We start from the raw sequence: 20,835 nt of genomic DNA on the forward strand, positions 1-20,835 counted from the left end.
TTATTGATGACCACCCTAAGGACTGGTGATGAATGAGTACTACCATGCTCGGTACTTGTAACGAGCAATTGATGCTCCGATGGGCACGAATTGAGTAGCCGGGTATAATAGAAGTCAATAGAGAACTTCACCATTTTTCCAGGAACTCTTCCAAAAAAAATGCTGAAGTTCCCCATTGACTTCCATTATTATTATCATTATTTATTACTATAGCGCCATTTATTCCATGGCGCTTTACAAGTGAAAAGGGTATACATAAAAACTAGTGCAACAATCATTAACAATACAAAACAGACTGGTATAGGAGGAGAGAGGACCCTGCCCGCGAGGGCTCACAGTCTACAGGGAATGGGTGAGGGTACAATAGGTGAGGACAGAGCTGGTTGCGCAGTGGTGTACTGGACTGAGGGTTATTGTAGGTTGTAGGTTTGTTGGAAGAGGTGGGTCTTGAGGTTCCTCTTGAAGCTTTGCACGGTAGGGGAGAGTCTGATGTGCTGAGGTAGAGCGTTCCAGAGTATGGGGGAGGCACGGGAGAAATCTTGTATGCGATTGTGGGAAGAGGAGATGAGAGGAGTAGAGAAGGAGATCTTGTGAGGATCTGAGGTTGCGTGCAGGTAGGTACCGGGAGACTAGGTCACAGATGTAGGGAGGAGACAGGTTGTGGATGGCTTTTTATATCATGGTTAATGTTTTGAACTGGAGTCGTTGGGCGATGGGAAGCCAGTCAAGGGATTGGCAGAGAGGAAAAGCCAGGGAATAGCGAGGGGAGAGGTGGATTAAGCGGACCGCAGAGTTTAAGATAGATTGGAGGGGTGCAAGAGTGTTGGAAGGGAGGCCAGAGAGCAGGAGGTTGCAGTAGTCGAGGCGGGAGATGATGAGGGCATGTATTAATGTTTTTGTTGGTTCTTGGGTACTCAAGTCACGCCCATCGGAGCATTTTGCTCCTTACGAGCACCTGAGCATGGAAGTGCCCGCTCATCACTACTAAGGACAAGTACCACTCCCTAACTTGGAGTCGAGTCCATCAAAGTCGAGACCTTTTGAGCTTCAGATCCCAAGACTATCACACCAAAGTCATGACATGTAAAGCACTGTAATTGAAGCCCTACATGGTACCATTATGTCAGGCATCTATGATAGAATGATTAATTTCCATTTTCATGAATTAATTTCCATTTACCTTCAAAAGGAACATGGAAGAAGGCCCAATGCAAACTTTGTTCCTCAGGCTTTGACTTAATTCCTTCAGCCAAGCCATGTGACATTTTTTGCACAATATTTTGAACCTCACCATATAAATATGTTAGAATTTTGCAGGAATTTTTTTTATTTCCATAACCGTAACAATTTTTCCCCCAGGTTCCTGGTTCCCCATTCACCAGTGCGTTTCCAGGAGTTCCTTGGATGAGGTTAATGAAGAAGAATGTGACTCTTCTACAAAGCCGTTCCCTCAGGAAGAGGCCTGTAACACCCAACCCTGCCCTGCATTGTAAGCCAAGATACCAATAACCACCATTTACCATCAGTGACACAGAAAAGCACCTATGTAGGACCCAACATTTCAGGAATTATGGAAATTGGTTAAAGAGTGTAGCAATAAGGAATAGAGTTGAATAAGGTAGCAGAGCTGGCACAGTGATGTAGCAGAGTTGACTGAACGATGAGAAATCTATGTAATAGTATCTAATCAGCAGAGCTGGCACAATGATATAGCAGAGTTGACTGAACGGTGAGTAATCTGTGTAAGAAAATTGAGTCAGGAGAGCTGGCACAGTGATGTAGCAGAGTTGACTTAAGAATGAGGAATCTGTGTAATAAATTTGAGTTATCAAAGCTTTCAAAGTGATGTAGCAGAGTTGACTAAATGATGAGGATTCTGAGTAATAGAAACAAGTCAGCAGAGCTGGCACAGTGATGTAGCAGAGTTAACTGAACAATCAGGAATCCGTGGAATAGAATCGAGCAGCAGAGCTGGCACAGTGATATAGCACAGATGGCTGTATGATGAGGAATCTGAGTAGAAGAAAGAAGTCAGGAGAGCTGGGACAGTGATGTAGCAGAGCTGACTGAACAATGAGGAATCTGTGTAATAGAATCGAGTCAGTAGAGCTGGTATAGTGATGTAGCAAAGTTGACTGCATGATGAGGAATCTGAGTAGAAGAAATACATCAGTAGAGCTGGCACAGTGATATAGCACAGCTAACTGAACAATGAGGAATCTGTGTAAGAGAATTGAGTCAGCAGAGCTGGAATAGTGATGTAGCAGAGTTAACTGAACAATGAGGAATCTGTGTAATAAAATCGAGTCAGTAGAGCTGGCACAGTGACATAGCAGCGCTAACTGACCAATGAGGAATCTGTGTAACAGAATCGAGTTAGCAGCGCTGGCATTGAGATGTAGCAGAGCTGACTGAGCAATGAGGAATCTGTGGAATAGAATCAAGTCAACAGAGCTGGCACAATGATGTAGCAGATTTGACTTAACAGTGAGGAATCTGTGTAACAGAATCGAGTCAGCAGAGCTGGCACAGTGATGTAGCAGAATTTCTTCTGTTTGGGGGACCAGTGTTGCAGAACTAAGTCACCATGCACTGTTACCTTCGGGAAATATGAATGGTACTTACCTCAAAAAATAAGAGGTGATCTGCAATTCTGCACAGTGATTGTTACACATTGAACAGAGCTTTGCCATCCAGTGTTGATCAGCCGATCGGGTTGACCGCCCACCACCCATCTTATATTGATGACCTATCCACCGAAAAATATTCTGCAATTCTCAGCAGAGGACAATACACACTGAATGTAGCAGAGCTGGCACAGTGATGTATCAGATTTCAGCAATAAAGAGCCAGCATAGCAGAGCTGAGTCAACAGAGTTCGTAGGTATTTATTAAACTGAATATCTTTTAAAGTATAAAATACATGAATTTAATAATACCTGATAAGAGGGCATGGAAGGGGTCGTGTGGATATAAGCATGGCTTGGTGATCAGGAATGATCTGAGGTTTGGTCTGACCCCAACTTTCCAACCATGAAAGCCGAGAAGATATCAATTTCAGTTAATTGAGCTCCATTTTACAGCCATTTTCAGTCAACATCAAAGTTCATAAACGTTCTCCAAGGCCCCGGCGTGCCAGACTGTCTTGGTCTTGGCCCAGTTGATCTGGGAAGCCTCTGAACTGTCTGAGTCACGATGGAAAATGCCTCGTACACCAGCAGCATTCTAGAAACAAGTATTCCATCCAATTTGGCAGATTTTGTCACGTAGCGTTCATCCAAGAACAGGATACCGAGGGCTTCGCAGAATTAGGAGAACAACTATGAGAAATTTTTCGAATTTGATATCACTTGCGAAATGTAATTTTTCACTTTCTTCACTTCCCAGCTGGGACGTTGGCAACTGGTCCGTTTGCAGCAGGACATGTGGCAGTGGAATACATCACCGGCAAGTCTTGTGCCGGCAGATGTACGCTAACCGGACCACTATGGTTCACCCCCAGAGGTGCAGCAACTTGGCGAAACCGAATGTTACCCAGACGTGCCAACTGCGTATCTGTAGCCACTGGGAGATCCAAAGCAACTGGAGTACGGTAATGAACTGCTGAGGAAACCGACTATAGAGAAATTGGATCATCGATCAGATGATAACTTCTATTGTACCCACAGTGCTCGGTCATGTGCGGCCTTGGCCAGAGGACCCGTCACGTCCGATGTATCAGTAATCAAGGTGATGTTGTCGGAGAAGGAGAATGCAGCAACCGCCTCCGCCCGAGGAACAACGAAGCCTGCGATATGGGTCCCTGCGTTCGGAGCTGGTTCCACAATGACTGGAGCTCCACAGTAAGTCTACTCATATTACATTATGACCATCAGAGTAAGAGGATAACCTTAAAAGGGTATTTTCAGCAGGATTAACCCTCCTAAGCCATCTATATGGTCATGTAGGTCATAGAAAGATGAATAAAATGATAGCTTGATATCTACGATCTGATGTCTTATTCCAGAGAAATCCACGATTTTCTTAATATGTAAATGAGCTGTTAAGATCTATGGGCTAGACATAGATTTCCCTCACAATCTGACTCTAGATGTCAGGCTTCCACCAGGGGGCACAGAAGCTAAATGGAGATGAACTCCAAAGAGCAGTTAGACAAAAGTCTACCAGAGGGCGCAAACACCATTAAGAGTAGTCAGCAAGCCTGAGTCTGAACCGGGATGTCACGTCAATACAGGGGGAGTGAGCAAACTGTAAACAGGTGGATACAAAAATGGTCAAGAGCCGAGAAGACACGTCAAAAGCCATACAAGGGAAGCAGAGCCAAAGTCAGGAAACATTACCGAGGTCAGAGGCCGGGAGAGCAAATAAGTACAAGGAAAGGGAGAAGACCGAGACAAAGAACGGGACCAGTGTTATGATTTAGGGACCGAGGAGGATCAAAAAATGCGGAATCCCAAAAAGGTAACAGAGTGGCTGGAAACTTAACGGACTGCAGACCTAATCCTGACACACAACTAACAGTAGCCGTGGGGTGTGTCTACGATGACCTGGACGCCTCGACAAAGCCGGAGAATTAAATAATCTCACTGATAGAAATATAAGAAAGCTAATCTGCCTCGGAGCAATCCCCAAAGATAGATAGATAGCCCCCCACATGTAAAGGCTACAGTGCTATGGAAAAACACAATAAAAAGCTAGAAAAGACAGCTTCAGCAAAGGCCCAAACTATCTTTATAGGAAATGATAGGAAAGAGCAACTGTCTGCAGCCATAAAAACCCTAATATATACCAGCACTTCTGATATGGAAAAATCCTGAGGTCACACAACCTCTCCCCCACTTTATCAGCACTCAGGTGTTACTGGGATCCAAAAACACTAAGACAGATGAGGGACTGAATTAATACCAAGCATGAAAAACACAATACCTTGCAGAATCATGGAGCTAAGTATACAGACACTCCAAGCAGGGAATGATCCTATTCCACCAAGAACTCCACACAGACAAAATAAGAATCAAGCAATATTATCAAAGCAGAAAAAGCAACAAGAAAGTGGAAAACAAACAGCAGAGTTACAAAGACCACTTATCTGAGAGGAGTTCTGGAAGTGAGCAGAGCTGGTTACAGAATGCCCTGGACACACAGGAGACCATTGATCACCGGCATGTAACAAGAGAAAACTATTCAGTTAAATAGCCCAATCTGACCCTGATTGCCAGTCCTCCACAGGTGTGTAACTTTCGCTCCACACATCAACTGCATCGCCAGCACTGACCACATGAGGGAGCCCTAAACTGGAAAATGACACCATGATAAAGTGGTGTGAGCCCCGAAACGAGGCACAACTGAATAGACCCCTCCCACAAGACTTAACCCCATCAGCGTCCAGCTATAGTCATGACACTAGAGCTTTTGTTTTTTTAAAGGGGGTGTTACCAATGTGAGACATGTAGATCAGGAGAGCAAACTGTCATTCATTACATGTCTTACACTGGTAAGGCCCCTTTTCATTATGTACAGTTAGGTCCAGAAATATTTGGACAGTGACACAAGTTTTGTTATTTTAGCTGTTTACAAAAACATGTTCAGAAATACAATTATATATATAATATGGGCTGAAAGTGCACACTCCCAGCTGCAATATGAGAGTTTTCACATCCAAATCGGAGAAAGGGTTTAGGAATCATAGCTCTGTAATGCATAGCCTCCTCTTTTTAAAGGGACCAAAAGTAATTGGACAAGGGACTCTAAGGGCTGCAATTAACTCTGAAGGCGTCTCCCTCGTTAATCTGTAATCAATGAAGTAGTTAAAAGGTCTGGGGTTGATTACAGGTGTGTGGTTTTGCATTTGGAAGCTGTTGCTGTGACCAGACAACATGCGGTCTAAGGAACTCTCAATTGAGGTGAAGCAGAACATCCTGAGGCTGAAAAAGAAGAAAAAATCCATCAGAGAGATAGCAGACATGCTTGGAGTAGCAAAATCAACAGTCGGGTACATTCTGAGAAAAAAGGAATTGACTGGTGAGCTTGGGAACTCAAAAAGGCCTGGGCGTCCACGGATGACAACAGTGGTGGATGATCGCCGTATACTTTCTTTGGTGAAGAACCCGTTCACAACATCAACTGAAGTCCAGAACACTCTCCGTGAAGTAGGTGTATCTGTCTCTAAGTCAACAGTAAAGAGAAGACTCCATGAAAGTAAATACAAAGGGTTCACATCTAGATGCAAACCATTCATCAATTCCAAAAATAGACAGGCCAGAGTTAAATTTGCTGAAAAACACCTCATGAAGCCAGCTCAGTTCTGGAAAAGTATTCTATGGACAGATGAGACCAAGATCAACCTGTACCAGAATGATGGGAAGAAAAAAGTTTGGAGAAGAAAGGGAACGGCACATGATCCAAGGCACACCACATCCTCTGTAAAACATGGTGGAGGCAACGTGATGGCATGGGCATGCATGGCTTTCAATGGCACTGGGTCACTTGTGTTTATTGATGACATAACAGCAGACAAGAGTAGCCGGATGAATTCTGAAGTGTACCGGGATATACTTTCAGCCCAGATTCAGCCAAATGCCGCAAAGTTGATCGGACGGCGCTTCATAGTACAGATGGACAATGACCCCAAGCATACAGCCAAAGCTACCCAGGAGTTCATGAGTGCAAAAAAGTGGAACATTCTGCAATGGCCAAGTCAATCACCAGATCTTAACCCAATTGAGCATGCATTTCACTTGCTCAAATCCAGACTTAAGACGGAAAGACCCACAAACAAGCAAGACCTGAAGGCTGCGGCTGTAAAGGCCTGGCAAAGCATTAAGAAGGAGGAAACCCAGCGTTTGGTGATGTCCATGGGTTCCAGACTTAAGGCAGTGATTGCCTCCAAAGGATTCGCAACAAAATATTGAAAATAAAAATATTTTGTTTGGGTTTGGTTTATTTATCCAATTACTTTTGACCTCCTAAAATGTGGAGTGTTTGTAAAGAAATGTGTACAATTCTTACAATTTCTATCAGATATTTTTGTTCAAACCTTCAAATTAAACGTTACAATCTGCACTTGAATTCTGTTGTAGAGGTTTCATTTCAAATCCAATGTGGTGGCATGCAGAGCCCAACTCGCAAAAATTGTGTCACTGTCCAAAGATATCTGGACCTAACTGTATGTGTTACCCAAGAGATGTATGTCCGGCCCAAAGATCTTAACAGCTCATTTACATATTAAGAAAGAAGTGAATTTCTCTGGAATAAGACATTGGATTGCAGATATCAAGGTATCATTTTATTCACCTTTCTATGACCTAAATAGCCATATACGTGGTTTAGGAGGGTTGATGCTCCTGACAAAGTCCCTCTAAGGAGGTTTCCATCAGATCACAACTCAATGTGTTCTGTCAGTCTCTAATAGGGGCAAATAAGAGGGGTAATCCTACTGGGACGTCCTTTCAGGCACCCATTGCCCCCCACAATGCCATTACAGAGTGTCCACAAGCTGGGCTTCATAGGAAACTATTATTTGTACTATATGGTGCAATGATGAGCAGGTTCACGCACCCTAGGGAAAACAAATAATAAAAAAAAAAATAACTTTTTTTTTTAGTAATTGATGATTGGTGATTTAGTAAGTAGCTGTAATTTTAGTTTTTTTTCCTCTTAATGAAAATTATATTTTATTGTGTTTGTTGTTCTAATGTCTCTTTGAAATAGTTCAACATTTTTTTCTTTTAATTTATTAAAAAAATAAAATAAAGAGTTTTAAAAAGTTATATTCGGTATCACTGCCTCTGTAAAAGATATAACATTATTCTACCGATACAAAATAAATGATGTATATGAAAAAAAAAGTAAAACAAAGAATTTCTGATTTTTAGTTACTATCCCACCCAAAAAATGCAATAAAAAGATATAACCCCCCCCAAATTGAAGCAATAAAAACAAACTCACACACAGCTACCTCAACAAAAAAAGAAAGCGAGAAAAAAGGTAAAGGTCTCCCATCAACATGAAAAAACAAAAAGTAAGAAAAAAAAGAGAAAAAAAAGTAAAAAAAAGGTAGAGGTCTCCCATCGACAACCCCCCCCCCCCCAAAAAGTAAGAAAAAAAAAGAGTTAAAAAAGGTAGAGGTCTCACATTGATAAAAAAAACAAACAAAAAGAAAGAAAGAAAGAAAGAAAGGTAGAGGTCTCCCATTGACAAAAAAAAAAAAACAATGAAAAAAAGGTAGGGGTCCGTTATCAACAAAAAAATAGAGAATAAAAAATAGGGGTCTCCCATCAACAAAAAGGTAGGGGTCTCCCATAAACAAAAAAGAGAAAAATGGTAGGGGTCTCCCATTGACAAAAAAAAAAGAATACTAAGGTGTTACAGAGGTTGTCCGGCCATCCTTATTATCCCTTTTAGCTGTGTAATATGTCTTCTCATGTGTTTCCAGTGTTCTTCTGAATGCGGACCTGGGATCCAGCGCCGTTCTGTTTTTTGTCTATCGAGTTCCCCCAATGATGAGTCCCAAGATGGCTGCCCAGGAAATAAGCCTTCGGACATGCGAGTATGCAACAGTGGGCCATGTGAAAGGACAATCAAGTGGTACACCGGCCCTTGGTCTCAGGTACATAATCCAGCTTCAAATCATGATTACCCCCCAAAAATGAAGGTAATTTGGACCTAAGGAGTCTTATTCCATCTTTATCCACAGTGTTCTGCGGAGTGTGATGAAGGTTCTCAGAGACGGGACGTGATCTGCATCAGCAAAATGGGCTCAGACTTCAACGTGACTGATGCATCCGAGTGCGCCCATCTTGAGAAGCCGGCAAGCCTACAGTCATGCAATGCCGGATCTTGTGGGTCACGTTGGTACACCACGCCTTGGAGCACCGTAAGTGGTGGAAATCAACACCATCATAATCTAAAATCGGTTTATGAACATCGACAACATTCTTGATTTTTTTCTTGCACCCCCTAGTGTTCACAATCTTGCGAAGGTGGCATACAGGTAAGAGAGGTGCGGTGCCTGACGGCTGACAAGACCTACAGTCATCAGTGTGACCTGGATTCTAAACCGGACAAGAAGAAAGCGTGCAATCCGCAGCCCTGTTCCTCCGTACTAGGTGAGGAGACAGCGGGAACCGTCCAGCCTTGACCTGACAATATACTGCAGACCTCTCCAGCAGCTCAGAGGTTAATAAACTGGAAACTCTTTGAAGTGCGCAAAAGTCGATGATGGCGGCTTGATCATTAGAACCCATTCCTAATCGTTAGAGATGTTAGCTGTAGTGGCTGCGCTTAGTGGCACGTATGACCTGGCTTTATTTGATGTGCGATATGAACTAAACTATGTGGCACTGATATTCTAAATTATTGTTTCCATACCATCTCCCCCTACATCATACACCCATGTAATGGGTACATCATGGTCCCTCCATGTCCTCACTAACATCATCATGAGTGGAGCATGAGAAGCTCAGCAAACTTTTGTTGATATAGATGTTCAAAAAGTTTCCAAGTTTTTGGCAAGTTGTCCTCTCTTAGCTACACTTTCCCGGATCACCTTCTCTTTTGGAGTATATTGAAGAGATCACGACAGATGCCAAGTGGAACATATAACAAAATCTCCAATTTACAGATCCAGAAGTAAAAATATGCAGGGGGGGCATATCTTTGTATTTTCTGCCTTTCTAAGCTATATTTTAACCATTAGACCAAGATACATGTTAGAAGTTGTCTTTTGGTGACCATAATCTTAAAGGGAATAGGCCACAAAATTTCCAGATGACAGGGATGAAAAATGAAAGGCAGGAAATACACAGAGGTGTGTCTCTCCTGCATTTTCTTTCCTCCAGATCTTGAAAATGTGTCACCTGTTACTTTTTTAAGTTATGGATGATCTATAGCATGTATGTTCCCCCAGTAGTTTGGAAATGGTTAAAAGAAAGCTTAGAAATGCAGGAAATACACACTTGTGCATCTCCTGCATCTTAAGTTGAGAAAAGCAGGTGATATACAAATTTGTGTCTCTCCTGCATCTTTTATTCCTCCAGATCTTAAAAATGGATCACCCGTTCCTTTGAAGATCATGGACTATCTATAGTATGTACGTTCTCTCAGTGGTCTAATATATTGCGAAAATGGTTAAAAACAAAGCTTAGAAAGGCAGGAAATACACAGATGTAAATCTCTTTCCCTTCAGACCTGGAAACTGGAAATTTTGGGCAATATTTCCATGGCTTCTGTCAGAAGCAATACTCAAGAGAAGCAGGACATCCTAATATACTGTAAAAATGGTTAAAGGTAGCTTAGAAAGGCAGAAAATACACAGATGTGTGTCTCTCCTGCATCCTTTTCCCTCCCGGTCTTGAAATGTAGTGATCCCTTTCCTTGAAGATCATGGATAATCTATAGCAAGTATGTTCTACCAATCATCTAATGGTTAAAATATAGCTTGGAAAGGTAGGAAATACACAGATGTGTGTCTCTCCTGCATGTCTTTCCCTCACGGTATTAAAATGTTGTGACCTGTCCCTTTACACATCATGGACAATTTATAGCATCTATGTTCTACCAATGGTTTAATGGTTAAAACATAGCTTAGATAGGCAGGAAATACACAGATGTATGTCTCTCCTGCATCTTTTCTCCCTCCCGATCTTGAAATGTAGTGATCTGTTCCTTTGAAGATCATCATGGGCAATCTATAGCATGTGCAGTATATCCTACCAATCGTTTAATGGTTAAAATAAAACTTAGAAAGGCAGGAAATGCACAGATGTGTATCTTTTTCCCTCCATATCTGTATAGTGGAAATTTTGTGCAATATTTCCATGGATCTGTCAGGAGCAATACTCGAGAAGCATGAGATCCTAATATACTGAAGAAAATGGTTAAAAGGTAGCTTAGAAAGGCAGGAAATACACAGATGGGTGTCTCTCTTGCATCTTTTTTCTCCCTCGATCTTGAAACATAGGGTTCCTTTCGAGATCATGACTAATCTATAGCACGTATGTTCTACCAATCATCTAATGGTTAAAACAAAGCTTAGAAGGGCAGGAAATTCACAGCTGTGTGTCTCTCCTGCATCTTTTTTCCCTTTTCATCTTGAAATGTAGTGACCTGTTCCTTTGAACATCATGGATAATCTATAGCATGTATGTACTACCAACGGTCTAATAATTAAAACATAGCATGGAAAGGCAGGAAATACACAGATCTGCATATCTCCTGCATTTTTTTTCCTCCCGATCTTGAAATTTTGTGACCTGATCTTTTAGATATCATGGATTGTTTAGGACATGTATGTTCTCCCAGTGGTCAGGAGTAGTGAAAAAATGCTTAGAAAGGCAGGAAATACACAGATGTGTATCTTTTCCTTAAGATCCGTAAACTGGAAATTTTGTGAAATGTTTCCATGGCTTCTGTCGGAACCTTCTAGCAATACTCAAGGAGATCCTAATATACTGAAAAAAATGGCTAAATAGGTAGCTTAAAAAGGCAGGAAATACACAGATGTGTGGCTCTCCTGCATCTTTTTTCCCTCCTGATCTTAAAATGTAGTGACCTATTCCTTTGAAGATCATAGATAATCTATAATATATGTTCTATCAATCATCTAATGGTTAAAACATAACTTAGAAAGGCAGGAAATACACAGATGTGCATCTCTCCTGCATCTTTTTCCCTTGCGGGCTTCAAATGTAGTGATCTTTCCTTTGAAAATCATGGATAATCTAGAGCATGTATGGTTTACCAACGGTCTAATGGTTAAAACAAAGCTTAGAAAGGCAGGAAATACACAGATGTGTGTCTCTCCTGCATGTTATTCCCTCAAAATCTTGAATGTAGTGACCTGTTGCTTTGAAGATCATGGGCAATCTGTAGCATGTACAGTATTTCCTACCAATCATTTAATGGTTAAAACAAAACTTAGAAAGGCAGGAAATACAAAGATGTGTTTCTCTCCTGCATCTGTTTCCCTCTTGGTCTTAAAATTTTGTGACCTGTTCCTTTAGAGATCATTGATTATTTATGGCATGTATGTTCTCCCAGGAGTCAGAAATGGTCTGAAAAAAAGCATAGTAAGGCAGGAAATACACAGATGTGTGTTTCTCATGCATCGTTTTCCTACCCGATCTTGAAATGTAGTGATCTTTTCCTTTGAAGATCATGGACAATCTGTAGCATGTAAGTTCTACCAATAGTCTAATGGTTAAAAAACATAGCATGGAAAGGCAGGAAATACACATATGTGCATTTCTCCTTTATCTTTTCCCTCTGTCTTAAAAAATTTTGTGACCTGTAACTTTAGAGATCATGGATTATTTATGGCATGTACTGTATGTACATGCCATAAATTACTTACTGTATGGTAAGAAATAGTGTGAAAAAGCATAGAAAGGCAGGAAATACACAGATGTGTGTATCTCCTGAATCTTTGTTCCTCGAGGTCTTGAAATATTGTGACCTGTTCCTTCAGAAATCATGGATTGTTTCTGAGCAGCATGTATGATCTCCCAGTGGTCAGGAATAGTGTGAAAAAGCATGGGAAGGCAGAAAATACACAGATGTGCGTCTCTCCTGCGCCCACCAAGTTAGGTGCAGGAGAGACACCAGACACCAAGTTAGGTGCAGGACAGTTAGATGCAGGAGAGACACCGGACACCAAGTTAGGTGCAGGACAGACACCGGACAACAAGTTAGGTGCAGGACAGACACCGGACACCAAGTTAGGTGCAGGACAGACACCGGACAACAAGTTAGGTGCAGGACAGACACCGGACACCAAGTTAGGTGCAGGACAGACACCGGACACCAAGTTAGGTGCAGGACAGACACCGGACACCAAGTTAGGTGCAGGACAGACACCGGACACCAAGTTAGGTGCAGGACAGACACCGGACACCAAGTTAGGTGCAGGACAGACACCTGACACCAAGTTAGGTGCAGGACAGACACCGGACACCAAGTTAGGTGCAGGACAGACACCGGACACCAAGTTAGGTGCAGGAGAGACACCGGACACCAAGTTAGGTGCAGGACAGACACCGGACACCAAGTTAGGTGCAGGACAGACACCGGACACCAAGTTAGGTGCAGGACAGACACCGGACACCAAGTTAGGTGCAGGAGAGACACCGGACACCAAGTTAGGTGCAGGAAAGACACCGGAGACCATGTTAGGTGCAGGAGAGACACCAGAAGATATCTGAAAATTGGACATCTGGAAATTAGCAGGGTGGGTTATCCCAATATGTCCCCCTCAATCTGCAAAAAAGCTTCTTTCTGTTCAGTCCCCCTTTACAAAGAGTATTCCAGTGCATCAAAAAGTAAGAACACCCCCCACACAACCACCAAAAAAACCCCACAGAATGCATGTACACGTAGCATGTGATTGTCTCTAACTTTTTGCCTCTTCTTGGTGTAACTTTTTTTTGTCTTTCCGATCCAGATGACAACTGCCGCGATCGATATCACAACTGCGCCGTGGTGGTGCAAGCTCGGCTCTGTGTCTACGCCTATTACAAACAAGCGTGCTGTTCTTCCTGCGCCCATTCCCTGCAACGAAGGACATCTGAGAACCGATAGCGAGCAGGCCCGCCTGCCCCCCCCATCCCAAACCTCACCAGATTTTATATTTTATATATGCAGAAGAGACAATATTTATTTACCTCTTTAGCGCCACGTCCGGTGTCGGCTCGCGCCGGGGCCAACTTTCCCAACGGAGAAGTGACTAAAGACTGAATTGTATATTTGCTTTTTAAATGTTTACCTCTCGCTCACGTGGGAAGAGGAGTAATTTTTTGCTTTGCCGACTCTTTTTTTTTTTTTTCTTACGGTGCTAAATAACAACCGGTATACCGCCACTCTCATCACTTCTGGGAAACTGATCATACCATAGGATGATGGCACCATATAGGAATCATGTAACAGGGGGAGGTTACATAAAGACAAGACGGCTTTCTTCCAAAAACAGCGCCACATCAGTCTTCAGGTTGTGTGTGGTATTGCAGGGAAGTGATTGGCGCTTTACTACAATGCCACACACAACCTAATTTTTGCAAGAAAGTGGCCAGCTTTCTATTCTCCTGAGCAACCCACAATTTTTTTTTATCCAGTGGGGGAAGAGAAACTATTACTCAAGACCTACTTTTAGATTTTTGTCACATGACTGAAGGAGCCTTAAATGTCCTTGTCCTAAAAAAAAGTGGTACAGGTTAAATGGGAACAGAAATCAATAGTACAAGTGAACATAGGAAACTTTGTAATATATCTTGGCAGAAAATTCTGCTTCTTTCTCCACTTATGAGCCACCTCTTCCTTCCTTGCTTCTTTGAAGAGGAAAGCAGAGTGAGAAATCGAGCAGATAGAGACACAGAGAGATCGTGCTGTTGCATTTCTCCGGTGCTGGACTCACATCTACACTGCTCAGTAGTTCTGTACAATTTTACACATGCTGCTACTGTTTCTGCCTGTGAGTTAACTAAGGAAAGAAGAGCAGGAATCCCTCCCTGCACGCTGTGTGTAGAAAACGTCATGGTAGCTAATCTCTTCCCACAAGCTCAGAGTCAATTGCAAACGAAAAGAGAGCCTGTTCGGGGGAAAACGACAGCTACAAGACATATAATGGCCAGAAATAGCGTTATTCCTTATGTACACACTTGAAGGTGCACTTACCCTTTAAGAAAAACATGGCTGCTTTCTTCCATAAATAGCTTATCTCTGTTGGATTCACTTTATTGACTCTGAGCTGTAATACCAGACACAACCTGTCACCAGGAGTGGCAGTGTTTGTAAAAAAAAAAAATAAATCTGCAACCAATTTTGATAATATGGTGCATTGGGTTTACTTGAGAAGTGAATCGCATAAAAAAATATGTCCGCCCCCACCCCATGCCTGCAACAGGCACACCTCGTATGATCAGGGAATTATTCATGGTGCTTTTAACCCCATCCTCTCCAACTTACTGTAAATTTCCATACAATTCAGGATCATTACTGTGAATGTCGGACAATCACTGTCACAAAGTTACTGTCACTGTTACAAAGGGAGTGACCGATGACTCGCAAATAGTGCCAACACTCCTGCATCTCAACCATCCATTTAAATGGTCATCGCAACTGCATGCAGGGCCGCAGTTTGGGGGCCATTTTTTTTTAGAGGAATTTAAGGGGTGATACAAAATTGTGAGCACATTAATAGCCTTAAAGGACCTGTCTCAGACTTAGAACTTACCGGTGGGGGTCCGGTAGGACTACATAACCTTTGTGCCATATATTAGCATGGCTCGCCTGCAATACCAGGCACCACCACACCTTTGTGTGGCACTGTGTCTGTATAAATCATTACCAGGCTAAGGCACTGTGTGTTAGAAGACTCACTAATTATACAGGGCTAGCTTATGCTAAGGATAGTCCTGGAAAACCCTTTTAAAAGGATCTGTCACTTGCAATAAATGTATACATTTTTTTACCTGGTGTAAATGCCGCTGTTCTCCTGAATCCGGCGATGTTTTTCTTTTGTTCCTGCGCCTCTCCGTTCCTGAGATACGACCACTTTTCCCTGTATATAAATCTAGTCTTGTTAGTGAAATGGGCGTGGTCCTTAGCTCTTCTCTGTGGGCGTGTTCTTGTTTGCCACACCCACTGCACTACCAAAAGTAGATTTATATACTGAGAAGAGAGGGCCATATCTCAGGAACGGAGAGGCGTAGGAACAAAAGAAAAACAGCGCCGGATTCAGGATAATGGTGGCATTAACACCAGGCAAAAAAAATACTTCTTTATTTTAAGTGTCAGATATCCTTTAAACAATGAAGATCACCGCTAACTGCAGGAGAAATTAAGTATTACATGGCGCTTATACAAATGAATGGATTGGCATATAGCACAGTCACAAAGGGCTGGAATCACTCTTGGCCACAGCTCTCTACTCCGGCAAAGGCTAACTTTTTGGCAACTATATGTCTTAATAGGTCATATGTAAATTACAAGACCCGAATTGTCAATTACAACTTTTCTTAACCAGTCAAAAAAACTTTTATAAAAATGACAATTAGGGGACATCGGTAATTTTGGAGGCCTGTGCCACTTGTTCAGTGGAGATTGCTGGAAGATGATAATCTGCAGGATATTCATATAGCTAGAGATTTCACAATCCAAAATATCACACATTACTCTGTTGCTTAAGGTCATTTTGTCAAATATTCGCAATCACCGTGTAGTCGATTTTAATGAAAATTTTATACAAAACTGTCGCTGAGTATTCTCTATTCTGAGATCCATATTCCACCCGTTACATCATTATAAACCGCCCGCGTCCATTGTTTTCTTGTAAATTTTTAATTTATTTTTTAAGAAAGAAGATTTTATGTTGTTGTTTCTTATGGAAAGAGATTGTAAAAAAAAAAATATTAAATTTTCTCGAAAATTTGTTTTACGCTCTCATTTATTTGTTTATTATTATGAAATGTTTCATCTCTAAAGCTGCAAATTCTTCATAGAAAAACCCATAATTGCTGATATTGTTTTACACTATGGATTTTTTTCCAATGGAAAATGCTACATGAAAACATACCTTGAAAAATATTTTTAGTTAGTAAAATAAAATTAAGTTTCAGTCCACAATCTTCATTCATTTTCGGACCCTATGATGTGTAGTTTGCAGCCTAATCCAAGTTCCAGATTTTTCTCTTATAGGAGTGTCTCTCCTAGTAATATAGGCTGGAAGTAAAGTCTATTTGTAGCCAGGGTTCAGCTTCTATCCTGCACTAATTTCCTCTCTATGTATTTTACTTTTTTTTTTTTTTTGTAGCTCGTATTCTGAGCTCTCTGAGACTGTAAATGCTTTCTCTCTTCTCTAGTGGAGATTTGTGGAGAATTGCCTCCCTGCAGCTATCTCTAACACTGAGAGAAGGGAGTGGGAAAACCAAACGGTCATAATAATAATATATTATTATTATTATTATTATGACCGTTTTGTTTTTATTATTTAATTATTATTATTATATAAATAAACAAATAATAATAATGTTAAAGTAATTCTTACTCCTATTAAAAGTTTCTGGGATTCATTCTATGACGCTGGTGAGAATTGAAATACACAGGCATGTGATTTCCAAAGCTCTATAAATCATTTTAATGAGAATCATCTCTTTTATAGTCCTCAGAAATATAGTATCACATTGTATTTGGCTCTAAACTCACCGAGTGTTATGGTGGCATCTGACGCTGTTCACACTGCACAATGACACTCCACGTTATGCCTTCTTTGGTGCTTCTGAGTTGCACAGACAGGTTCGAGCATCGACCATCTGTGTGCTAATTAGTGATCGAACTTGCAGTAGTTAATTTCTGCTAGCCTGATGGTTACCGCCAGGATCACATGTTATGGAAGAACTAGCACAGTTACTCCCTGCTTTTTTAAGATGGAGGATCTGTCTTCCTATGCAAAACTATAGCTTTTGCTAAACCAGTCCGTGTGCTGATGTGTTCCAGTTGCTGGCGATTTATTGTGTGCTGCTTGGCATGCTGTGGAAATCCTCTCGTCTGTTTATTTCCTCCCTGCTCTTTATTTCCTCCTTACCACATATGGTCTTATATCTCCGTGTGTGCTAGTTGTTTAATAGAGTTTTAGGTTTCTCCGTTTGTCTATATCTGTGGGTTCAACCACTCCAGTTCTGGTCCTCCCCTGGGGTGGCGGAGTGGGGGTTTAAGATCAAGGCTTGCCAGGAGCAGGCCCAGACATCTAAACCATTAAAAGTATCTCAGCAATTAGGGATAGCGAGGGCCACACCTAGCCTGACGGCCAGTCTAGGAGCTCCAATCCTCTGTTATCTTCTTAAATTCCGTAACATATAGGTGTACCTTGCATAAATGTAGGCGTTCCTTACAGGATAGCAAATAATAGAATACATAACGGCATAATAAGTATAGACACTCCCAGCATCCACCCAGCTAAGCCACATAGCCTGAACAAGTCTTTGTTCTAAAGTGAAATCCCACACAACAAGAACTTTTTGGCAGGCTTGAAGCATTAACTCCTTCCTTACTGTCACAATAATAATAATAATAATAATAAAATAAATAATAATAAAAACTAATATAAAAATAATAATAATAATAATCTATAATAATAATAAACTAATATAATAATAATAATACAATAAAATATAAATAAATATAATAATTATATTAATAATAATTGAACAGGAGCTCCGGGTTTTAATACACAAGAGCTGATACAGAATGATTGATCTGCAGGCACTTTGTAGTAGGAAAGTTGTATAATATTTTAGTAAAGACTACAAAGTTGCTTAACTTTACATTTAGAAACTAATTGAACAACACAATTATTGTAAGCAGAGATATACAAAGCCTTGAAAATTGAAGATGTTACAGGTCTCGAAAAATGACGACATCCGCAATTTTTTTTTTTTTTACCAATTTTCCCCAAAAGTTTCTAACACTTAATAATGTAAAGAATGCATGTTTGGTATCTTGTAATTCTACTGACCGTTTTTTTCTTGCCGCTACAAATAGTCATTACTCATTTACTGCCAGCAGAGGGCGATGGCGCACTGTTATTCATTCAGTGTCATGCCATTATAAATCTAATGTAGTGCTGCTAAATGTCCACTAGGTGGCAGCACAAGAGAAGCCAAATTTGAAGAACTTTGTTAGCTTTTTTTTTCTGGAGCATTCCATTAATTCGGTATTTATTTACAGCATTATTTAAGTATTACTTATCCTATCATCATGTTAGGGAACCACTTCAGCCATTCTTGAAAACTAAGTCACCAAACTTGTTGACTTCTTTCCTTTGACTCCATCCCTTGCAGAATTATGGGTAATTTCAAAAGGTTCACTTAATTATTCCTGTAACCCCTAATATTGACTCTAATGAGAGATTATATAAATCGGTATGATTGGAGCTCCCCCTAGTGGTGATTGCAGGTAGACATGAATTCCACAGACGGTTATTACCCAATATTAAAAGGAAACAATACTTTTGCTTTATAGTATGATTCATAGAATTGCAATTACCTCAATCTTCCATTCTGCCAGGATACACAGACTATAAAAAGGAATATCCGCTTCTCCGGGATTATTTATGTGCTATTGCATAACCATATTCATGACGGAGTTTCATTACACTTCTGTCGTCAACAAAATATTCTTTAAAGGGTGGGGGATTATTATAGGGTTACAGATAAAGAAGACAACACAGCAACACTGCTCTTCTCAAGCCCTGTGCTGCTTCTCACCCAATGTAGGCAGCGTGAGATGCTGAGAACAGCGACTAGCTGCAGCGGTCATCTGTACCGTATGAGATCCCGGCTATAGGCTGTCATCAATGAACAGAGATGCAGCACTGGACCTGGGGAGGGTATATGTTTATTATTCCTGAACTACTCCTCTTACAATCTTCAAAATGATTATATACCTGTATTATACTCCAGAGCTGCACTTACTATTCTGCTGGTGCAGTCACTGTGTACATACATTACATTACTGATCCTGTACTAATCCTGAGTTACCTCCTGTATTATACCCCAGAGCTGCACTCACTATTCTGCTGGTGCAGTCACTATGTACATACATTATATTACTGATCCTGAGTTACCTCCTGTATTATACTCCAGAGCTGCACTCACTATTCGGCTGGTGCAGTCACTGTGTACATATATTACAGTTAGGTCCAGAAATATTTGGACAGTGACACAAGTTTTGTTATTTTAGCTGTTTACAAAAACATGTTCAGAAATACAATTATATATATAATATGGGCTGAAAGTGCACACTCCCAGCTGCAATATGAGAGTTTTCACATCCAAATCGGAGAAAGGGTTTAGGAATCATAGCTCTGTAATGCATAGCCTCCTCTTTTTCAAGGGACCAAAAGTAATTGGACAAGGGACTATTTTTTGCACTTTGACTATGCGGGGTGCAGCCGGGCCTCTTAATACGGCCGTGCATAGTGGAATTTCTGTCCCTTGCGTGCTGCAGTGAGTAGTGTCCGAGTAACCCGCCTAATCTAATAGTAAGGGCGTGGTAATAGGTTGCTGGCTGGACACCATGCGCATACAAGTGTGAACAGTGCCCTATGCGCGCCACTGGTGTGCAATTTACCTTGCACCTGTGAAGTGTCCATCATGTTGAGAGGCTTGTCTGCATCCTGTTTGTGCATTAGATGTGTTGGCCTGGGCTAACTGGACTGGTTGCCCTTTTTTGCTGTGAGTACATTTTATAATACATTTTTGGGGGAGTTTTTATCTCCTCTTTTTGTTGCTATTCAAGGGACTATAAGGGCTGCAATTAACTCTGAAGGCGTCTCCCTCGTTAACCTGTAATCAATGAAGTAGTTAAAAGGTCTGGGGTTGATTACAGGTGTGTGGTTTTGCATTTGGAAGCTGTTGCTGTGACCAGACAACATGCGGTCTAAGGAACTCTCAATTGAGGTGAAGCAGAACATCCTGAGGCTGAAAAAAAAGAAAAAATCCATCAGAGAGATAGCAGACATGCTTGGAGTAACAAAATCAACAGTCGGGTACATTCTGAGAAAAAAGGAATTGACTGGTGAGCTTGGGAACTCAAAAAGGCCTGGGCGTCCACGGATGACAACAGTGGTGGATGATCGCCGTATACTTTCTTTGGTGAAGAAGAACCCGTTCACAACATCAACTGAAGTCCAGAACACTCTCAGTGAAGTAGGTGTATCTGTCTCTAAGTCAACAGTAAAGAGAAGACTCCATGAAAGTAAATACAAAGGGTTCACATCTAGATGCAAACCATTCATCAATTCCAAAAATAGACAGGCCAGAGTTAAATTTGCTGAAAAACACCTCA

General features: G+C 41.2%; 1 protein-coding gene across 1 annotated transcript in view; it reads left to right on the top strand.

Annotated features, from left to right (window-relative positions):
- Positions 1 to 15,669, top strand: part of ADAMTSL4 (ADAMTS like 4) — a 189,411-nt gene extending 173,742 nt beyond the window's left edge. Inside the window, exons 11-17 of the mRNA XM_075330945.1 lie at positions 1,360 to 1,489; positions 3,388 to 3,592; positions 3,669 to 3,842; positions 8,435 to 8,608; positions 8,696 to 8,875; positions 8,963 to 9,107; positions 13,439 to 15,669. Of these exons, the coding sequence (XP_075187060.1) occupies positions 1,360 to 1,489; positions 3,388 to 3,592; positions 3,669 to 3,842; positions 8,435 to 8,608; positions 8,696 to 8,875; positions 8,963 to 9,107; positions 13,439 to 13,575 (1,145 nt within the window). The 3' untranslated portion in view covers positions 13,576 to 15,669. The remainder of the gene's footprint in view (positions 1 to 1,359; positions 1,490 to 3,387; positions 3,593 to 3,668; positions 3,843 to 8,434; positions 8,609 to 8,695; positions 8,876 to 8,962; positions 9,108 to 13,438) is intronic.
- Positions 15,670 to 20,835: the final 5,166 nt, after the last annotated feature.

This window comes from Anomaloglossus baeobatrachus, chromosome 12 (assembly GCF_048569485.1).
Source record: "Anomaloglossus baeobatrachus isolate aAnoBae1 chromosome 12, aAnoBae1.hap1, whole genome shotgun sequence".
In the NCBI taxonomy this organism is placed as follows: Eukaryota; Metazoa; Chordata; class Amphibia; order Anura; family Aromobatidae; genus Anomaloglossus; species Anomaloglossus baeobatrachus.